Source organism: Salvelinus sp. IW2-2015, linkage group LG7 (genome assembly GCF_002910315.2).
Source record: "Salvelinus sp. IW2-2015 linkage group LG7, ASM291031v2, whole genome shotgun sequence".
NCBI classification, from domain to species: Eukaryota; Metazoa; Chordata; class Actinopteri; order Salmoniformes; family Salmonidae; genus Salvelinus; species Salvelinus sp. IW2-2015.
The window spans coordinates 10,966,809-10,986,724 of NC_036847.1; the positions used below are offsets into that span (position 1 = coordinate 10,966,809).

Consider the following 19,916-nt stretch of genomic DNA (forward strand, 5'->3'; position numbering starts at 1 on the left):
TCATTGCTTTTATTGGTAAGGTTATCAATACGACTCAGGTTGTGTAAAGCAGCAGGGTGTGGTGGAAGTTAGTGATTTATTTGGTTTAGAATTTTATTTTCATGGTAGTATAGAATTGGGCAGATCATGATTGATCATACATTCCAGCACAGTAAGTGGCGGCATGCACTCAAACTATTGTTTGCCGACCGCCATGATATAATAGAAGAAGAAGTCGGAGCAAGCCACTCCCTCCTCTCTCCGTTTGTACATTGGGGGCTGTACAGTTGTTTATTAATCAAATTTGTTCAAAGAGCGGCATCATATAAGTAGAGAGGGCTATCTGACGTTTAATATACAATTAAACGTCACAAGTTTGAGCATTCGGTTTGACTCAAGTAATGAAAGATACACATATTTTTCCTAAACACTTGTTTTCAACTAAAAAGAAGTCATGGATATATGCAACGGGATAAGGCGAAAGATAAGAACCCCAAGAAGTCTGCGGGCTTTCAAAAGGCTGGTTGAAGCACAGAACGCCAAAATGAAGACGAAACGGGAGGTAAAACAAGAGGTGGTCAAAGTCTTGAGGGCGCTGGTGGTAGGGAACAACAACGAAGACATCGATGTCCCTATGGAGGAGGACTGTTTCTCAATGAACTTTTCCAAGAACGAGAACCTGGAGCATGCTATAGTAATGGCACCACGATACAATCTGTTGCGGGAGGTGGGAAGGGGCAGCTATGGGGTAGTGTTCGAGGCAATTGCTCTGAGGACTGGGGCAAGGGTAGCGGTTAAAAAACTGCAGTGCAACGCTCCCGAAAATGTGGAACTCGCTCTGGCCGAATTCTGGGCCTTGGCAAGCCTGGAGACGAAACACGAGAATGTGGTGCAGCTCGAGGAATGTGTGCTACAAAGGAATGGCATGGCCCAGAAAATGAGTCATGGAAATAAAAGGTCCAAACAATACCTGCGGTTGGTGGAGACTTCATTAAAAGGTAACTAACGTTAGCTAGTTAATGTTTACGTTGACGAAATCCACTGCCTGTTTGGTTGTCCTGTCACCCTTTTAATGACAGTAACTCGATTGAATTGATAAGATAGCTTGCTAGTTAGATCTGTGATCAATACAGAGCAGGCCAATCAACACAATGGTTTCGTTAACAAGCTAGCTGCTAGCTCAGTGTTTTACCCATTGTTTGCTAAAAGTAGGCTAATTTTGCAAAAGTGCTGATCAACATATTAAAAAAAACGAGGTGGATAAGGGAAATAAACCAAAAGTTTTGAAAACATTGTGTAACACGTTACCTATTGTTTCTATTAGGAGACTTGTTAGATGGGAGGGCAGTATGTAAACATCTAGAATAGTTTATCCATCATTATTGATTTCGTAATCAATTGTACGTTGCTTAGTGTCATACATTTGTTTTTAGTAAAAAGATTTTCCCACCTATAGGTTCACGCTGCCATACTGTTGTATAGGCAGTTTGCTATTTCCAGCACTTGAGAGAACACAGTGTTCTAGTTGGCTATCAGTTAACTCTCTCCTGGTAGCAAATTTGAATACATTTTTAAATTAAGCAATCAATATTTCATGCAATTAATGATATTAACCTATGCTATTTCCTCATATTTCTTATTATTAAATGCACTCCACTTAATTGTATTTTTTCCTAATCAAGCTTATTTAACCTAAATGTAAAATGTATATTAATTAAATAGGAGTCTAATTATTTATAATTTTGAGAAAAATATACTTCTGAATCTTGTTTTTAATCTCTAGGCTTAAAGTTTAGAGCTTTTAGCCCCTGTGCTGCCTTTGCTGCCCATTTTATAGTTGGCAATGGGCAATTCCACGGTAACTAAATTAGGCTGACTTTTTTTTAACTTCAAAATGTTGCAAAACAAAAACCATTGAAATCAAAGTTTATCAAACTATACAACTCTCTAGAACTCTGAACTATTTCCACTGAACATTTTACAAAAACACATTTACTGAAAGAACTGTGCAGATGCTAAGTTTGGTAACAGAATTATGAGTTTTTATCACTTAATTATTAAAACAAACATGATATCAGTAAAAATACTGTAACTAATTGGTAGGTAGGTCTACCTTCTGTGAAATTTCATGATCCTCCCTCCTCATGAGGGAGAGAAATTAGAAAATATCTTAAAGAATTACAAAGCACAAGGCAATGTTTCCTGAACTTACAGAAGGCAAATCATTTATCAAAACTAAATATGTGTAGGTAATAGTTGGCAGGGTTCTTTACATCAACATTATTGTGTGTTATTTATATTACCTTAAGACTTTTTCTGGTAGATGTTATCTAAGACCCCTTTTCTATCTGTTTGACCAGAAATCAGAACCTCTGCGTATTCCTAATTTTTAGGATGGTAAATGGTTGAAAAATGTATATATGCCTTAATTAAAAAATATATATAAATAAATAAATATATATATATATATATATATATATATATATATATATATATATATATATATATATATATATATATATATATGACTATTAGCTTTCATTTTACATGCTCCTATAAACTTCACATGTTGGTGCTCATGGGTCCTTTTACATGGAAATGTCCTTATGTAAGTGTCACCATTCGGGCCATTACACTTGTCAACAAATTAAATATTAATCTTGACTTCTTTTTAGCCAATAGCCATCATTTTTAAAGACAGAAGGAGCTTCTCTGGGCTAAATAGTCTAAAAGTCAATAGAATTTTTTGGGCAATTTCTTTTTACATTATCATCAATATTGGTCAGGTTAACCCACTTTCTGCACAGATTTGAGAGCATAGTGTTCTGAAGTCTAATGAACATAGGATGATCATCATATTTATGAAAGCTTGTTGGCCAATATGTGCTCAGCCAACACAATTCAGCACTGTCTTATATGTAGGCTAGGCTACAGGGATACGGCACTATAGTGTTGTCTGCAATGCCATCTCACAAAGCTGCATTGTGTTGCTCAGGGCTTGTCCGGCAGGAAATTATAAACTTGATGCCATCTTGGAACAAGTTTCTGTCTGAGTTGATAAAGTAAGCAAGTTGTTGTATTGTATCTTGCACAATTAGGTTACTCCCTGCATTTTATAAACTGAAATACTACATTTTGAAACAAGTTTTATTTAAATTTCCCCATAGATTTTCAGAACTCAGAAGCTGCATGAGCAAAAATGTTGCCTATTCGGACCTTACCAATATCAGCAAGTCAATTAATGCGTTAGCCAATACCAAAACAATGGTTGACATTGTAGTTTAAAACAATTCATGAGACAGGTATTTGTACCTATTCTTTTTTTTCTCCAACTTCTCTCTACCCATGTCCCACTGTAGACTTTGTTCACATCCTGGGGGTGTGACATTGTTGAAGGCAGTAGAGGGATGAAAAACAAATAGGATAAAGGGGGTTAATGGGGTACTGTTTACATACCCATTTAAATCCCAGGTTTAACCCCGCCATGTTGCCGACACTAGAGGAACTTGGCCTTGACTGTCTGAAGGGATTTGTAGTCCTATAGCTTGCATTAGTTCAACTCACCCTCCTCAGCTCTCAAATATGCTGACTAAGCCTGAACATTGTGGGGCACAGACAGATTACCTGTGTTTGCATTGAGTTGTAGTCTTTGGACACAGTCCCAGATACCCTAGCCAAGATCAGTGCATTGCTGATTGCACTGTTGCACACAGCCCTATCTTAATGTGTGTAGATAGGCCTAAATAAACTGTCGCGCACTAAGCAACAAGTCCCATTTGTTTTAATAGAGATCGTTGCACATGATGTGGAAGGGGGGCGGGGCGTAGTTAGTGTTTTCAAAGCGGAAAGCCGCTCAATGCGATGGAAGCCTACTCTTGCTAAACCCGCTTTAATGTTTAAAACCGACCTAACCTGATTTAACTTCTAATGAGCAAGCATAAAAAGACTGACCTATGACTCAGCATCGGAAGCACTCGTCTCGTACCGTATGTTACTTGAGCACTCTGTCATTTCCCTCAGATCTGGGTCAAATTAGCGAGACATTGTTTGTTTTGGTTCAAGCATTTCTCTCCTCCACTGTTGCCTGAACATGTTGGACGCGTTGCAAGTTGGGGATAATGCTTAAAGTACATTTATTATTGGCCGCCCATTGAGAATGTTAGTCTACTGGTTGATGGGGACCAGAAGGAAACCATAGACCATTACATGCTGACCGGGGGCGTGCCATCGCACGCATGTTGATTTTGTCCATCCACACCAGACGTGATCAGGACACGCAGGTTGAAATTTCAAAACAAACTCTGAACCAACTATATTAACTTGGGGACAGGTCGAAATGCATGAAACATTCATGGCAATTTAGCTTGCTGCTGTTTGCTAATTTGTCCTGGGATATAAACATTAGGTTGTTATTTTACCTGAAATGCACGAGGTCCTCTACTCTGACAATTAATCCACAGATAAAAGGGTAAACCGAGTTAGTTTCTAGTAATTTCTCATCCTTCATGCTTCTTTTTCGGACTTTATATGTAGGTTGGCAACCAACTTTAAGGTACATTACCACCACCAACTGCACTGGAGTGTGGACCTCAGTTCATCTTTCAATCACCCACGTGGGTATATGATCCTAAAAACCAATGAGGAGATGGGAGCTGCGGGACTTGCAGCGCGTCAAAAAAAAAAAAGCATGTTAGTCACATTCATTAGCCTACATCACTCTGTGATTTGTTGTTTTTCCAAGTTTTTGTCATGGCACACATGAAATCCCATATTGTCACAAATGTTAGTGATTAAAAGCACCATGGTGCTTGCCACCAGATTGGCTTTGTTCCCTTCAGTCTTTGTTGTATGCTCAAAACGCTGAGTCGAACACTGTTCTTTTTAATTCATCCAAGAATCATCTCAAGGCATAGCGGGAGTGAGCGGGTGTAAGCGGGTATCCGAGGCCTGCTACAATAAATTAAGCCTAGTGTATGAGGCCTCTCACTGTCAAGTGTGTGTGTTTTTGCTACCCTTTTAATGCCGTTTTGTCTTTCCCCAGGTGAGCGGATTCTGGGCTACCCAGAGGAGCCGTGCTACCTGTGGTTCGTCATGGAGTTCTGCGAGGGCGGGGACCTCAACCAGTACATCCTGTCACGGCGGCCTGACCCGCGCACCAACAAGAGCTTCATGCGTCAGCTGACCAGCGCCGTGGCCTTCCTGCACAAGAACAACATTGTGCACCGCGACCTCAAGCCCGATAACATCCTCATCTCCCAGAAGTCGGGCTTTCCTGTACTCAAAGTGGCCGACTTCGGCCTCAGCAAGGTCTGCGCTGGCTTTGGCGCCGGTGGCAACGATGGCGATGAGCACCCCACAGCTGGTGGCGGGGACGGCAGCAACAACAAGAACGTGAACAAGTTCTGGCTGTCGTCGACTTGCGGCTCGGACTTCTTCATGGCGCCCGAGGTGTGGGAGGGCCATTACACGGCCAAGGCTGACATCTTCGCCCTGGGCATTATCATCTGGGCCATGCTGGAGCGGATCACCTTCATTGACGCAGAGTCGAAGCGCGAGCTGCTAGGCACCTATGTGCGGCAGGGCAGCGAGATCGTGCCAGTGGGCGAGGCGCTGCTGGGAAACCCCAAGATGGTCCTCCACATCCCGCAGAAGACACGCAGCACCATGTCGGAGGAGGTGAAGAAGCTGCTGCAGGACATGCTGGCGGTCAACCCCCAGGACCGGCCCGACGCCTTCCAGCTGGAGGAGCGGGTGGACCAAGTCACGCGTGCTGCGTGACACTCCTCCCGTTCCCCTTTCCAACCCCTGGTCAGTCAGAGAAGGGACTGCTCTTTTACCAGGTAGGTTATCTTCCTTCTCACATAGACACACACACATTTCACCTGCTCACTCACTCATCATATAGCTTCACTGAAGAGTTGACCCTTATTAAATGTGACCTAGTTGATCCTATTTGAATGTATGTTGATCCTATTTTACTGTCAATTGATCCTATATCAGTCAACTGTTTAGCAGCCCTGTCAGTGCCCTCCTGATTTGTTAGTATGTCACTCGTGTATTTGGTCTGCCTCCACTTAACTTTCAAGAATCGCATTCCTTTGCTAAGTAGGGGTCAGTTCTTTTTAATTTATTAAATTTTTATTTAACCTTTATTTAACTAGGCAAGTCAGTTTAAGAACAAATTTACAATGTTATTTACAATAACGGCCAAACCCTAACCCGGACAACGCTGGGCCAATTGTGCGCCGCCCTATGAGACTCCCAATCACGGCCCGTTGTGATACAGCCTGGAATCGAACCAGGGTCTGTAGTGACGCCTCTAGCACTGAGATGCAGTGCCATAGACTGCTGCGCCACTCGGGAGCCTTGTATTAATACCCATGTAAATCAGTGAAAGCTATTCTCCTCACTGCCACATTGACTTTAATCTGAGATAAACTGTTCTTGACTTAGCAGAGGCTTTCGCCTCCCCTCTCTGTTCAGTCGCACTCAGTGCCGCTACACAAGAGAACTGGTAGGCTGGTAATGCCTTGACGCACAGTCTGCTGTTTCAAATACAAACATGCTGGTCCTGAGTCCAGACAAGCAATTCTGCATGCCAGAGATCCCTCGCTCGGTCTCTTACGACTCACTCGTTTTTCTGTTTATTCATCTGACTGCTCCTCCCTCCCCCTCTTTTTTATTTTTTCTCTTTCTTCTTTCTCTCTGGCTTTAATCAAAACCATGCTATCTGCCCTGAGGGGCAAAGTGTACCCTGTGCGGTTGCCAGTGCCATTCCAAACTGCATCGCTCCCTCCCTCTCTGGCCCACTTTTCGTTCTTTCATAACGCTCTCCTGCTCTGACAGATCATCCCCTCAGGGGCCTTTAGTTTAACACTATGTTTGCCTGTAGATGAGCAGATCAGCTGGGCTCGTCTGCTTTCCAAAGCCAAACCCGGTCCAGCCCTCCACCTCCTGCTGCTCCTCCTCTGCGTGTGTATGGGAGATGGTATCAGTGCTCTGCAAAGTTGAGTAACAGATGCCCTTTGCTTACCTCTCAGGTGCACTCACATCACATTTGATCATGACTTATTGGAATTTCTTGGCAGGCTGCTTAATTCCAGTTGTCTTAGCCATTTGGACTTTCAGGGCGTCTAAGGACATTGTGCCATGTCAGTCTTTGGGCCGTGGATGTCCTCACCTTGTTTTTCGGAGAGACTAAGTAGACTACTCCCAGTGCCTCTGTGGTTGGCTGTAAGACACCCGTTTCTTTTGAATACTTGATCTGCGCACACTCAAAGTATTTGAAAGAAAACAAGTACTTTGAACCCAGGTTTCGGCACACTCATTGCCAGGGGGAAATGCAGCACGGAACAAAAAGTGTAAATCATAGTCCACAGACGCTGAGACACAATAGTCCGGGTTCCCATTGTGACATAGCTACAAGGCTCTGAGACCACCATCCGCGGTGGATAATAATCCCGAACACGGACCTCCCCACAGTTCTCAACTGAAAGCCAATGGTCCAATATTCTACAACACTGCTTTTGTGCTTAGCGTACACATTTTGGACTATGATAAACCCTTAAAGAGTAACTGTCAGACACTGGGTGAGCCACATGCTCCATTCTTCATGGGCTGATTTAATTAAGTCTGTGCTGGACTGATTTTGTTCATCCCACAAGAGCTGGTCCCGAACCCGAGGACAGTCCTGAAAATGTTATTTTAGGCGTATGTGACGCAGCTTGCTTGGCAGCCCCTGTCTCAGCAATTTTACACCATATAGACAAGATCAAAATGCACAAAAATAGCCTAAACAATGTGTTAAAAATACCAGAGATTCTCACATGGGACATTTTATTTTTGGCTATCGGTAGTGCTCATTATTGGGCTATTTCAGCCAATAGGCTAGACATAGTTTGGAAGAGAGCAGAGTTGGGGAGAAATGGAATAGGAGAGCAGACACTTGACTTGAGCTATGTTTTGCATACGTTTAGGAGTGGGAGTAAAATAAATAATGTTATTCATATTTAGTAGATGTTGGAGCCTATCATATCCTATTTTTTTGTCACATGCTTCGTAAACAACAGGTGTAGATTAACAGTGAAATGTTTACTTACTGGCCCTTCCCAACAATGCTGAGATAAACATTGAAAAATAATAAAAAGATAATAACATAAGGAATAAATACACAATGAGTAGAGATAAGGGGTGACAGTACCAAGTCGATGTGCTTGGTTACGAGGTAATTTAATTAGATATGTACACAGTTCCTCTAGAAAGTATTCATACCCCTTGACTTATTCCAAATGTTGTTGTTACAGCCTGAATTCAAAATGGATTAAATATATTTTAAGTCACCCATCTATACACAATAACCCATAATGACAAAGTGAACACATGTTTTTAGAATTCTCTGCAAATGTATTGAACTACTTTGTAGATGCACCTTTGGTGGTGGTTACAGCTTTCAGTAGTCTTTGGTATGTCTGTATCTGCTTTGCACATATGGATTTGGGGATTTTCTTCCATTCTTCCTTGCAGATGTTCTCAAGCGCTTAAGTTAGATGGGGAGCGGCAGTGAGCAGCAATCTTCAAGTCTTTCCACATATTTTCAATGTGATTCATGTCTGGGCTTTGGCTGGGCCACTTAAGGACTTTCACATTCTTGTTCTGAAGCCAGTCCGGCGTTTTGTCTGTGTGCTTGGGGTCATTGTCCTGTATGAATGTGGTTTTCCTCTGGTTTTCTCCAGACAGCACTTTGCATTCAGGCCAAAGAGTTAACATTTTCTCATCAGACCATAGAATATTTTGCCTGTCTTTTCATGTGCCTTTTTGCAATCTCCAAGCGTGCCGTCATTTGCCTTTTTCTCAGGCGTGGTTTCCGTCGGGACTCTCTTCCATAAATCCCAGATTGGTGAAGTGCTTTAGAAACTGTTGTCCTTCTGGCAGGTTCTCCCATTTCAGCCAAGGAGCTTTGTAGTTCTGCCAGAGTGATCATTCCCTGACCAAGGTCCTTCTTGCCCGGTTGCTCATTTAGGTTGGACGGCCAGCTCTTGGCAGGGTCTGGGTAGTTCCATATTTCCTAATGTTTCCCACTGTGCGGTTGAAAACTTTCAACATTCTAGACATTTTTTATACCCTTCCCCAGATATATGCATCATTACAATTCAATATTGGAAATCTTTGAACAGTTCCTTGGACTTCATTGTATAGTTTCTGCTCTGACATGCACTGTCAACTGTGGGACCTTATATAGACAGGTATGTTTCTTTCTAAATCATGTCCAAACAATTGAATTGGCAACAGGAAAGGGAGATACCTAGTCAGTTGTCCAACTGAATGTATTCAACTGAAATGTGTCTTCCGCATTTAACCCAACCTGTCTGATTCAGAGAGGTGCGGGGGGCTGCCTTAATCGACATCCTTGTCTTCGGCACACGGGGAACAGTGGGTTAACTGCCTTGCTCAGGGGCAGAATGACAGATATTTACCTCGTCAGCTCGGGGATTCGATCCAGCAACCTTCCGGTTACTGGCCCAACGCTTTAACCACTAGGGTACATAGGTGGACTCCAATGAAGCTGTAGTGACATCTCAAGGATTATCCAAGGACATTTGATGCACCTGAGCTCAAGTGTCATAGCAAAGGGGTGTGAATACTTATTTCAATTAGATATTTAACTTTCAATAAATTTGCAAACATTTCTGGAAACATATTTTCACTTTTTCATTATGGGGTATTGTGCGCAGTGTTAAAGAATTCATGCTTTAACACAACAAAATCTGGAATAAGTTAAGGGGTATGAATACTTTCTGAAGGCTCTGTATGGGTAGGAGTAAAGTGACTAGGCAACAGGATAGATGATGAGCAGCAGCGTATGTGATGAGTCAGAAGAGTTAGTACAAAGCAGGATCAATGCAGATAGTCAGCGAGAATTAGCCTTTATGAATAGTGCGACAGAGGTGCTTTTAATACAATAGAAAAAACAGAAAGACAACCTTTTAGAAAATCTGCTGGACTTAAAAAGTTGTCTGTCTGACCGCCCTCTCCCGCCCGCAGCATGAAAACCGCTGATCGCGCCGCAATGATCTCTGTCGGGGCCCACGGGAATGCAGCGCTCTGCTTGGTTGCATGGATACAACTGAGACTTCAAGCAGCAGACAGCTCGGAGGAATGGGACAATTTTGTCAAGAATCTCGTCAAAAACGTGTCAACTCAAAGCCTCTGTGGATTAAGACAGTAGCCTCACGCTACGTTAGCGCACATTTGAATTGAATTTGTTGAATGTGTTAGATTGTGCTCGAAGGATCCTCCTAATAACCCTAATCCCTCGTAGATGAGATTGAGGACTGGATGGTTTAGATAACTGAAGTTCCAATCTGAACTTGAATCCAGATGGTCAGAGTTTTTGGGGCACTCTGACCAATCCCCAATGCTTTAGACTGCCGTTCACCTTTTTCCCCCTCGCCACTCCCCTCCCAGCTGCCCAGTGAGCTGTGAGTGTCAGTGAGTTAACTGTGAAGTAGGGCTGGGCGCAAGAATCAAGGTTTTGTTAAAATGTTTGTTCTCATGCTGTCTTTTTCGTCTCATCTGCTTCACTCATGCTGTTACTGTGCACCTTCTCATTTCCACACATCCAGCAAACCCCGGCCACTCACCACATCAAAGATGAGAGATCACTTCTTCCTCGCTGATTTGGCCCAACAGAATCATATGGACACCGAAAGACATTGACCTTATTTTACTGTAATAGAGAAGTGACCCTTTCTATTGGTCCTCTTTTTATGTTTCAGCTTCTCAAATTGCACGCAGAGCAGACTACTAAAACAGGAGTAGCAATGAATATTGATTGTTGTACGGTACCACTTACTGTTAGAAGCATTTTAGCCAAAGACTGATATACTAGCTGTTCTGGTTAAATTTGTAACAAAAAGGGCGTTTTCATAGACTGACTTGAAAGCCATATCAGTGAATATTGCAAAAAAGCAGGAAAAACTATTTTGATAAAATAATTCAATTATTAGTGGGTCTTATGGTTGTGGAAGGCTTATATTTAGCCTAGGTATAACTTCACACGCCCTGAATTCATTAGATTATAGCTATATATCATTATCCACCTATAAATTTGAAAAGAATCAAGATATGTTTTTTTTAGGCCATATCGCCTAGCTGCGTAGTGTTGCGTGTCTCTCGACTGGTGTGGAGTGGCCTCATTTTCTCCTGCAGAATGCAGGGATAGCTGTTATGCCTGTTATGTAACCCACCCCTGGTACCCTGTCTGATGGGAGAATCCATCATCTGTCACACAGGGGGGGATTAGATCTTGAGAACACAGAGCGGGTGGAGGGGGTGAATATGGTAGGTTGAGGGGGTTATCGGGGGCTTACAGTGAGGTGGTGGGGTTTTAAACCTGTGTTAAATACAAATCCTTTCAGTGCGCAAGGATCAGGCTGAACTGAAAGTGACATCTTCTCTGTCCAGTACCACCACCACTGCCGTGGGCATCCTCCATCGCTGTTGTCGTCCACCGTCTCTCACACACACACATACACACACACACACACTTGCGCACTCTCAGAGCGGTCCATGGTTAGTTACTGTTAGCTCCTTCTATGCAAGGGTTTACTGAGGCTCACGTTTGGAACATTTTGTCCTCTGCCTGCCAGCCTGTGTATCTGTGTGCCTCTACCCAGATAAGCCAGGCCAATGCGCTTTAGCTTTCCCCCCGCCTTTACTTAAACGGAGGTTGTGTTTTATTTTCAGCATCTGTGTTTTGTTGGCCATCTTTTTTTATTGAGATGATTTTGTATGAACTGAGGGATTTCGAGTGCCCTGCACTTGAGTAACATCAACAGGGAACATTGACTTTGGTGCCTTACGCAAGCCTTTCTATGTACAGTGTATAGGTTCCAAACTGGGTCTAGTTCAACCCTATCCTAGGGCACACGGTACACTTTAGGTGAGCAGAAGAACGCATGTTCAAACTTGGAAGTCGCTCTCTCTCTCTCTCTCTCTACTATGAGTCTCTATGGAAATGGTGTTGTTTAGAAAGTGGTTTGGCTGTATGGTACAGCATGTACTCAATGTGTTCTGTGGGTGTGTCTCACCGTATGTATAGATGCTTGTTGTCATGGAAACTGGTTGGGGGGGTGACTGACGTCAGTGAAAGCTAAACACGATATTCGAGTTGATTGAGAAATGCCAGCAGGGGGACAGTTTTTATATATGATTTCGGGGGGAGTGGAGGGCGGGTGTCCAAGAACGAGAGCGTTTTTGCATAGTTATGTAACCGGGGTGTTTTGAACTTTGTTTGCTGTATGCACCCCTCGGTCTCGTTTCACCCTGCCTTCCACTGCCTGTGTTACTGACTGGCAGTGCTGGGGTTCTGCATTGGCGTGTACAGTTGTGAGTCAACCATATCTGTGCGGTTTGGTGCGGTGTTTGGTTTCAATCACTTTCTTTTGTCAGGCACACTGGAGTAGGCTATACAGTGTGTCTTTGAGCATTGTTCTGCTGAGCCTCAGTTTGGTCTTCTGGTTGGACCCTTTTTAAACTCTCATTTATTGATAAGATGGGCGTGATCAGCTGGTGTTGTTGCAAAAAGCAGTTAGGAGCTTGCTCTCAGGGATATTTTTAGTGATGAACTCAGATTTTTAGATAAGTCTTACTGCTGCTATAGCTTCACTGAGTGTCTCAAAGATCCACACACGTTTGCCAACCCTGACCGAAACCATGAATCACCACTATCCCACAAATACTCACCCCCGTTGATATCTAATCACTTCAAGATGGGTGAATTACCTGAGGCTGGACGGTGAATTCCTCCCAAACCTGAAAACAAACAGGCAGACACAGCCAACCTCGGTGTGAGCTTGGGCGTTGCGTTGCATAAGTTTGTCGGTTTCTCTATTTTGCTTTCTTTTCCCTAAGTGCTTTTAATGGTTTTCAGTGGTGCTGTTGTGGTCGTACAGAGAATGTTATAACTGGTTTTGAGTTTGGGTGAGGACCAGACTCCTCTGCTAGTTTTAATTGCACTCACTCACTCTCTCACTCTCTCACTGTTACAGAACTTGCCTGGCAGTTGTGGGTGGACTGAGGCTTTTTAGCCCTTTTAAAACGCAGGAGCAGAAATGATTATAGTTAGTTGAGTATAAGAGGATGGCACATTGGAGATCTAAAGAGGAGCTTAAAGGCCCAGTGCAGTCAAAAACGTGATTTGCCTGTGTTTTATATATAAATGCAACATGTAATCTGTTGGTTTCATGAGCTGAAATGATCCTTGAAATATTCCAAAAACACAAAAAGCTTATTTCTCTCCAATTTTGTGCAAAAATGTGTTTACATCCCTGTTAAGGTGCATTTCTCCTTTGCCAAGAAAATCCATCCACCTGACAGGTGAGGCATATCAAGAAGCTGATTAAACGGCATGATCATTACACAAGTGCGCCTTGTGCTGGAGACAATACAAGGCACTCTAAAATGTGCCGTTTTGTCCCACAATATATTGCAATAGATGTCTCAAGTTTTGAGGAAGCGTGCAATTGGCATGCTGACTGCAGGAATGTCAACCAGAGCTGTTGCAAGAGAATTGAATGTTAATTTCTCTACCGTAACCCGCCTCCACCATTGTTTTAGAGAATTTGGCAGTACGTCCAACTGGCCTCACAACTGCAGACCACGTGTAACCACGCCAGCCCAGGACCTCCACATCTGGCTTCTTCACCTGCATGATCATCTGAGAGGGGAGGGCCTGGCTCCCTGTGGGTAGTCCTGTTCCCTCCCAGGCCCACCCACTGGGAGCCAGGCCCACCCATGTCTGCGCCCTTGCCCAGTCATGGGAAATCCATAGATTAGGGCCTAATTTATTTATTTAAATTGACTGATATCCTTATATGAACTGTAACTCAGTAAAATCTTTGAAATGGTTGTGTTTTTGTTCAGTATATTTCCACGCTATGAGGTTGGAATAATACTGTGAAAATAATGATGAAACCCTTTTAGTATAAGAACTGTTTGAAAAGACTGCTTGAAATGGTGGAGTTTTGGCCTTCAATGGTGACCTCACCATGCTGTAAATTAGTTAATAGATCAAAAATAGAGTTCCAAACCTCTTTGCCAACAGCTAATGTTCAGTTTTCCCCTCCCCCAGCTCAAACCACTCTGACAGTCCTAGCAAAAGTCTTGCTTGAGAAATTGCTCTGCATGCTAGTGGCATTGGGGAAAGTTGTGTTTCAGCAGACTTTAAATGTCCCTCTGCTCAGAATAGGTGTCTCCGACCTCCCACGAGTCTTGACAGGATCTTTAGCTGGGTTGTGTTCATTAGGCACTAACAGACCAACAGGAAGGGACTACATGGACTCTTCTAATAAGAACCGCTCATTTCCATTTTTCCTTACAAAATATTTGAAAGCATTTTATTTTGCTTGCCCTAATAAAGTGACCCTGGCACAGTCTTCCTCCTCCACCTCCCATTCATGTGCAGGCTTGTTAAGTCGGCTACCACCATCGATCGATCCCCCTGGGCTTAAGAGCAATCCATAATGGCTGGCTTTTAGCCTGACAGTGTCAGCTGCCGCAGGGCCGTTACAGCAGCTGAGAGTGCTGCAAGCAGTTAGTGAAGGAAAGGGGCCCTTTTGCTCATGGAACAAAGTGCTGCAGTGGTTGGTGCATGGGGGGGAGATTTATGGGGTTGTGCAGACTTTTTACAGCCTCAGTGGAGACCACTGTAAAGAAGCAATTTTTTAAACTTGTAAAAATCATCAATATATCAATATCATTTTCATTGTTGTCATTTTTTTWAAATGACATTTGAGCAGTTTGCCCTTTTCATGTCAAGTGGTTTCTTTTTATGCATCAGTCCAGCTGGCCCACTTGTGCACATACCATGTGGTATGAGTTATGCAACCTATCCATGGCACGTACTTCACTACTTAATAGTGTGCATCATTGAGATTAAAGCGAAAACTAAAGGATCTGGGTTACGTCATTAATAGTTTCAATGTTTGTTTGTTTTTCGGAGTGGTTGTCATGGTATTTATACCATGACACTATCGGAAATCTCGGACGTGTCAACCAATCAGGGTCTAAATCCCACCAATCTCGCACATCTGAATGGCCTTGCATAATGGCACATTTCTATAGGCTATACATTTTGTATGCACAGTTCAGTGAAATGCACTGGAGTTCCACAGTACACTATTAGCACTGCCTAAAGAATTATGATGGCCTGTATTTCATATTGACGAACATTCAATCATCTTGTTTTCTCTCTTTCTCCACAGATTGGTATACAAACTGAAGGTGGGATTCCACATCTGTACAGAGGTGTAAAAAGGGACTATGAACTGTGAAACCTCTACAATTGCTCCTAAATGTGAAAGAATGGAGGGTTTGCGGTCAGCGCTTCTAAAATCAGGACACCTTTATCGGGAAAGCTATGCAATAAGTCATATGAGAAGTCAGGTCCTCTCCACTTCCCCCACCGCACCTTTGATTTTTAAAAAGCAGAAAGACATTCACCAATGGACGACGGTCAGGTATGCCGTCGTCCTTGGCACACCTGGTTTGGAATGGGGGCGGCAGTAGCCTTGAGGTTGGAGAAGCAGGCCAGCATCTGGAGTGTTTCCGGTTCGAATCCCACTGCTGAAGAGGGCAAAAATATGGCGGGAGTGAACCAGCAGGTGCCACCTACTTCTCCAACCTAATGTGTGGATGTGTGTGTGTATATCTGGGGGGTTAGATAAAATGTCCATCCTGTAGGGACTAATAAAGTATATCTTATCTTAATGGCCACAAGGAGTAATAATGATTTGTTATTTGATGAGCTGGTCTTCAAAATACATTTTTCTCAATGTTGTTTTTTTATTTGAATTGGTTCGGACATGTACTGATTCTTCCTTCTTCTCCGATGTTGACGTGTGTTGGATGGGACCACAGGCTAGTATGGATGGATAATCGTTCATGTATATACCGGAGAGGATAACATGTTGCACTGTGTACCCTCTATACCAGAGTTTTACAAAGTATTCCTAAAACGACCGACGCTAATGATGTAGAAGAAGGGACTTGTATACTGTGAATTGGAAATGTGAATTCAGTTCAATACAACTTCATTTATAGACAATTTAGAAAGGTGGGTTATATTGGGTAGTTCAGTACACAGCGCCCCATGTCCCCCGTCCTCAATGTGGACACATTGCACTAGTATCAACCAAGCAGCATCATCAACACCCCTGTCCCCCTCCCTCTACACCCTTGTGCCTTATTAGACTTTCATCAAATGGAGGGGTAACCAATTTGATTCCCAAGTAGTTTGATGTTTTTTTTTATTTTTTACATGCAGTATATCATTTTCCCTTGGTAGCAGGCCTATATAATATGATAATATTGTTATGTCGTGCATTGAAGCCAAACGGTGCCATCTCCCTATATAAGATCATAAAATGGTTTTAGGGGAATTACCTATTGCGTAAACCAAATTGTACCAGAGTTGTGGACACTGATGTCACATAATTTAATATTGGGCTAAATATAAATTGATTCTGTTATATATCCCAAATATTTGGTATGAAACGGAATCATGTTAATTTCAGACCGAAAAATTTACTGATTAGCTAGTAAGTGCGATGAAAAGTCTTAAGTTATTGTATGTCACTCACCATTAACTTGACATTGACAGTGTCTTTTTTTTATACAGAAATTAATAATGAAATGTAACTGTTGGCTACTGTGAGCATGTTATGGTTTCAATGTGAGGTTTGTGTATGAAGATTCAGGACCCTCACCAAAAGGGATTTTCGACTCACTTTAAGCCTAGTGCCAATTAAGGGCAAAGCAGGCAACTTTGAGTGCTTCGAAATTCCTTTTAAACTCTCATTTACTTCTTTGGATTTTGTTACCATAACATTTGCTGATAACATGTAAATAATGCTATGGAATGGGATCAAAAGGACCTCTGATCTTTGTAATTGAATGGTTTTTGAATATCTGTTGGAGGTTCTTCAGTTTAGGATTGTTTGGCATTGGTAATAATTCCCCCAAGTAGCACCACGACTTAAAAAGTTGTTAAAAAAATCAGTTTCCTCGTTCACCATAGAGCCGTTTTTAGTCGTGTCACTTCACTATAAACAAGATGTGTGTGGGAATAACAGTTGAATGGACAGATACTATTGTACACACACAAAAACGCATAGTCATCGTCGTCGTTTTTCAAACACTACCATTTAAGAGACTACCTTCTAGATTGTGAAGTGTCTTTTTGCAATGTTTCTGACTTCCTAGTATTTTAGTAAGGCCGAGTGACAATACCCGTTCACGTAATGGTTGACAGTCTAAACCAGGGCTGGATCTTTCCAAAAAGCTAATCCTGGATTGCAGAATGTGGACTTCAGCAAGCACCAACCAACAAACAGTTGAACCACAGCATATTGGGCATGTTCCCTGTTATCTATTCGCTTTTATTTTAAGTGAGCACGGTAGTTGACGATTGATTCATAGGCATGTTTCCAGGATTCAGTTGGGACCGTATCTTGTGTCAAGGCAACCCATTCTTTCCTTTTTTATTAGTCTAGTCTAGTTTCCCTTTTTATTTCTTTCGTTTACGGCTATTGACAAACACTCAATCTGTTTTTGATAGTCTGGTCCTACCTCAGTCTCCTCTTTCTCTGACCGTTGTCTTTCACTAGACCGTCTCACTAGATTACTTTTAAACTGGTTTCGGTCTAGACCTGTTTCATTTGCATTTTTAGAGGGCCATTTCTTTCATTGTGATCGTTTTAGACCCGAGTCAGTTTTTCTTTAACCTCAACGGTCAAACTCCTCTAAGACGCTTTTAGATGTGTTTTTTTTATTTTCTCCGCTACCGTTAGCTACTCTGATCGCCGTTTGAGATTTTGAATACTTTACCTTCAAGCTTCGCTGCAGATAACACTTAGCTATTGCCTTTTTATTTTTTTATTTTATTTTTTATTTTTTTATTTTTACAGATAATCTCAGATTAACACACCTCTTTCTCAGATACCTCTATTTTAATGTTAGACTGTACACCCAGTGACACTTAGCTTTACTTAAGAGACCAGTTTGTTACCTGGAAAACCTCTGACCTCTTTCGGTGTTAACAAGTAAGTGAGCACTCCCTTTAACGTCATGGCAACGTCTACTGTTGCATGACTACTCTGCATTCATGTTTTACGTTGAAAAATACTGTATATGATAAGGGAACTGAAGCTCTTTCCGCCACCTATTGTTCATACATAATGTTGTATCTTGTTGGGAGTAGTGAAGACTTTGTGTGTAGGTTACATGTGTATTGCCATGGTTTAAGGGGAGCACTAGTCATACAGCTACGGTAATGATTATGCTTAAAAACCAACCCACTCCTCTATGCAACCTTCTTTCACTGTACAAGGAACCAAACCATTTGTTGCGTTCTGTTTGCTCTCCTGAACTACTACTTCTTTCAGCACCTATGTCAAAGTGTGTATACAGTACGCATCATGTAAACTATGAACTTTTTGTTCAAGAAGCTAACTTGAGCCATTAGATGTTTTTAGTAAAGCATCTTTTTTTTGTTATTGCTGTAAATGTTTGACAACTTCAGTTTCTCTTGAAATAAATTATAAAAAATAAGTCTTCTTTTTTTTATTAGGACCAAATCATCAGACCAAATCTTTCATTACACATGCCAAAAACTGCATTTTATCATTAATTGTCCAATATACATTGGGCTCAAACAAACCTCTGCTAGCAGTCTAATCCTTTATGAACTGGTTGAACCACCTATAGCATCTAACCACCAAGTGCATGGCACAACTAGAATAGACAGATTGCATTATAACAAATTATACTCCCACATTTAAGAATGTATGACCATTTTGGTCCTAGTCTTTACAAATGTAATTTATTCTAATTTATAGTCGTCAACTTCTCAGACTAGGCTGTGTTATGTCTGTCTGTCAACCAGCCCCCTACTGTCTGGTGGTCATCTGATTGCAGCAGACTGGGATTCCTGTATATCTGTTTTAGTGCTACCACCCATTCACTGTAGGGCAAACAGCCGCTCTGATCCAAAGGTGTGGGAGACTGCTGTGGGAAACAACTTAGTCCATTTGGGCTTCCACTAAATATACAGCACAGGGGGCTGCTGAGCGGAGGACGGCTCATAGTAATGGCTGGAACAGAATAAATGGAATGGTTTTGAACATTGATACCATTCCATTCACTCCATTCCAGCCGCTATTGTGAGCCGTCATCCTCTCAGCAGCCTCCTGTGCTCTATTTGTCTGTAAATAAATGTGCTATCTAAATTATCGTAGTTGGCGTAGGCTACATTTCCAGTCGGATCATTTTATTTCGGTTGTAAGATGTCAGTCTTCCATGCATCTTTTTCCTGTTTTGATTTAGTTCAGATGGTCTGCTAGTTTTATTCTACAGTTTTTCGTTGCAACCAGGTTTTTTTTGTGGCTCGGGTTTTCCGTGTAATCTCCGTTAGTAGCTTTTCAGAAATCCAGTGGTAACCCGCAGGTTCTGTGTCTTCGTTGCAATACTATGGTTTTAACGAGCTCAACACATTACCCTGTCTCTCACCATTGTATTCCTCAAAAATGACATGACTGTTTGTACTGGTATTATATAACTGGGTGTTTTATACGCTTCATATATTGTTCATTGAGGTGGATCCCTGAAAATGAAAACTAATAAACCACTTTCAAAAATAACTTTTATATAGTCATTTTAAAGACCACAGAGACTACCTTTATTGGGGAGCCAAGCTGCAGTAAAGCAGAGCTCCAAATGATAAACATACAGTCGTGTTGAGGCATGGTGACAAACTTGGCTCATTTTGGCCTGAGATGTCTCCAGTAGGGATAGATTATGTGACTTCTTGACTATTGCTTAGCTCAATATTTACAGCTGCGCCATTTAGCTACATTTATGTCTAGGAACAGCCAAGGGCC

At 42.1% G+C, this 19,916-nt stretch overlaps 1 protein-coding gene across 2 annotated transcripts; it reads left to right on the top strand.

The window, feature by feature from the left end:
• The first annotated feature begins 222 nt into the window (after nucleotides 1-222).
• Nucleotides 223-19,676, top strand: LOC111966372 (serine/threonine-protein kinase 35). Of its 2 annotated transcripts, none has more exons than XM_023990958.2 (3): nucleotides 223-977; nucleotides 5,021-5,819; nucleotides 15,243-19,676. In XM_023990958.2, exons 1-2 carry the CDS (start codon nucleotides 434-436, stop codon nucleotides 5,755-5,757), a joined length of 1,281 nt encoding a protein of 426 aa, XP_023846726.1. In that variant the 5' UTR covers nucleotides 223-433; the 3' UTR covers nucleotides 5,758-5,819; nucleotides 15,243-19,676. The 2 variants fall into 2 exon arrangements, with proteins under 2 accessions (XP_023846726.1, XP_023846727.1); XM_023990959.2 differs by lacking the exon at nucleotides 15,243-19,676 and adding an exon at nucleotides 10,021-15,235.
• The last annotated feature ends 240 nt before the right edge of the window (nucleotides 19,677-19,916 follow it).

Bases quoted from the DNA above. Each gene is read 5' to 3' on its own strand.
- LOC111966372 (XM_023990958.2), top strand. From the start codon at position 434: ATGGATATATGCAACGGGATAAGGCGAAAGATAAGAACCCCAAGAAGT. The intron at 978-5,020 runs GTAACTAACGTT...GTCTTTCCCCAG, and splicing joins GGTGGAGACTTCATTAAAAG to GTGAGCGGATTCTGGGCTAC.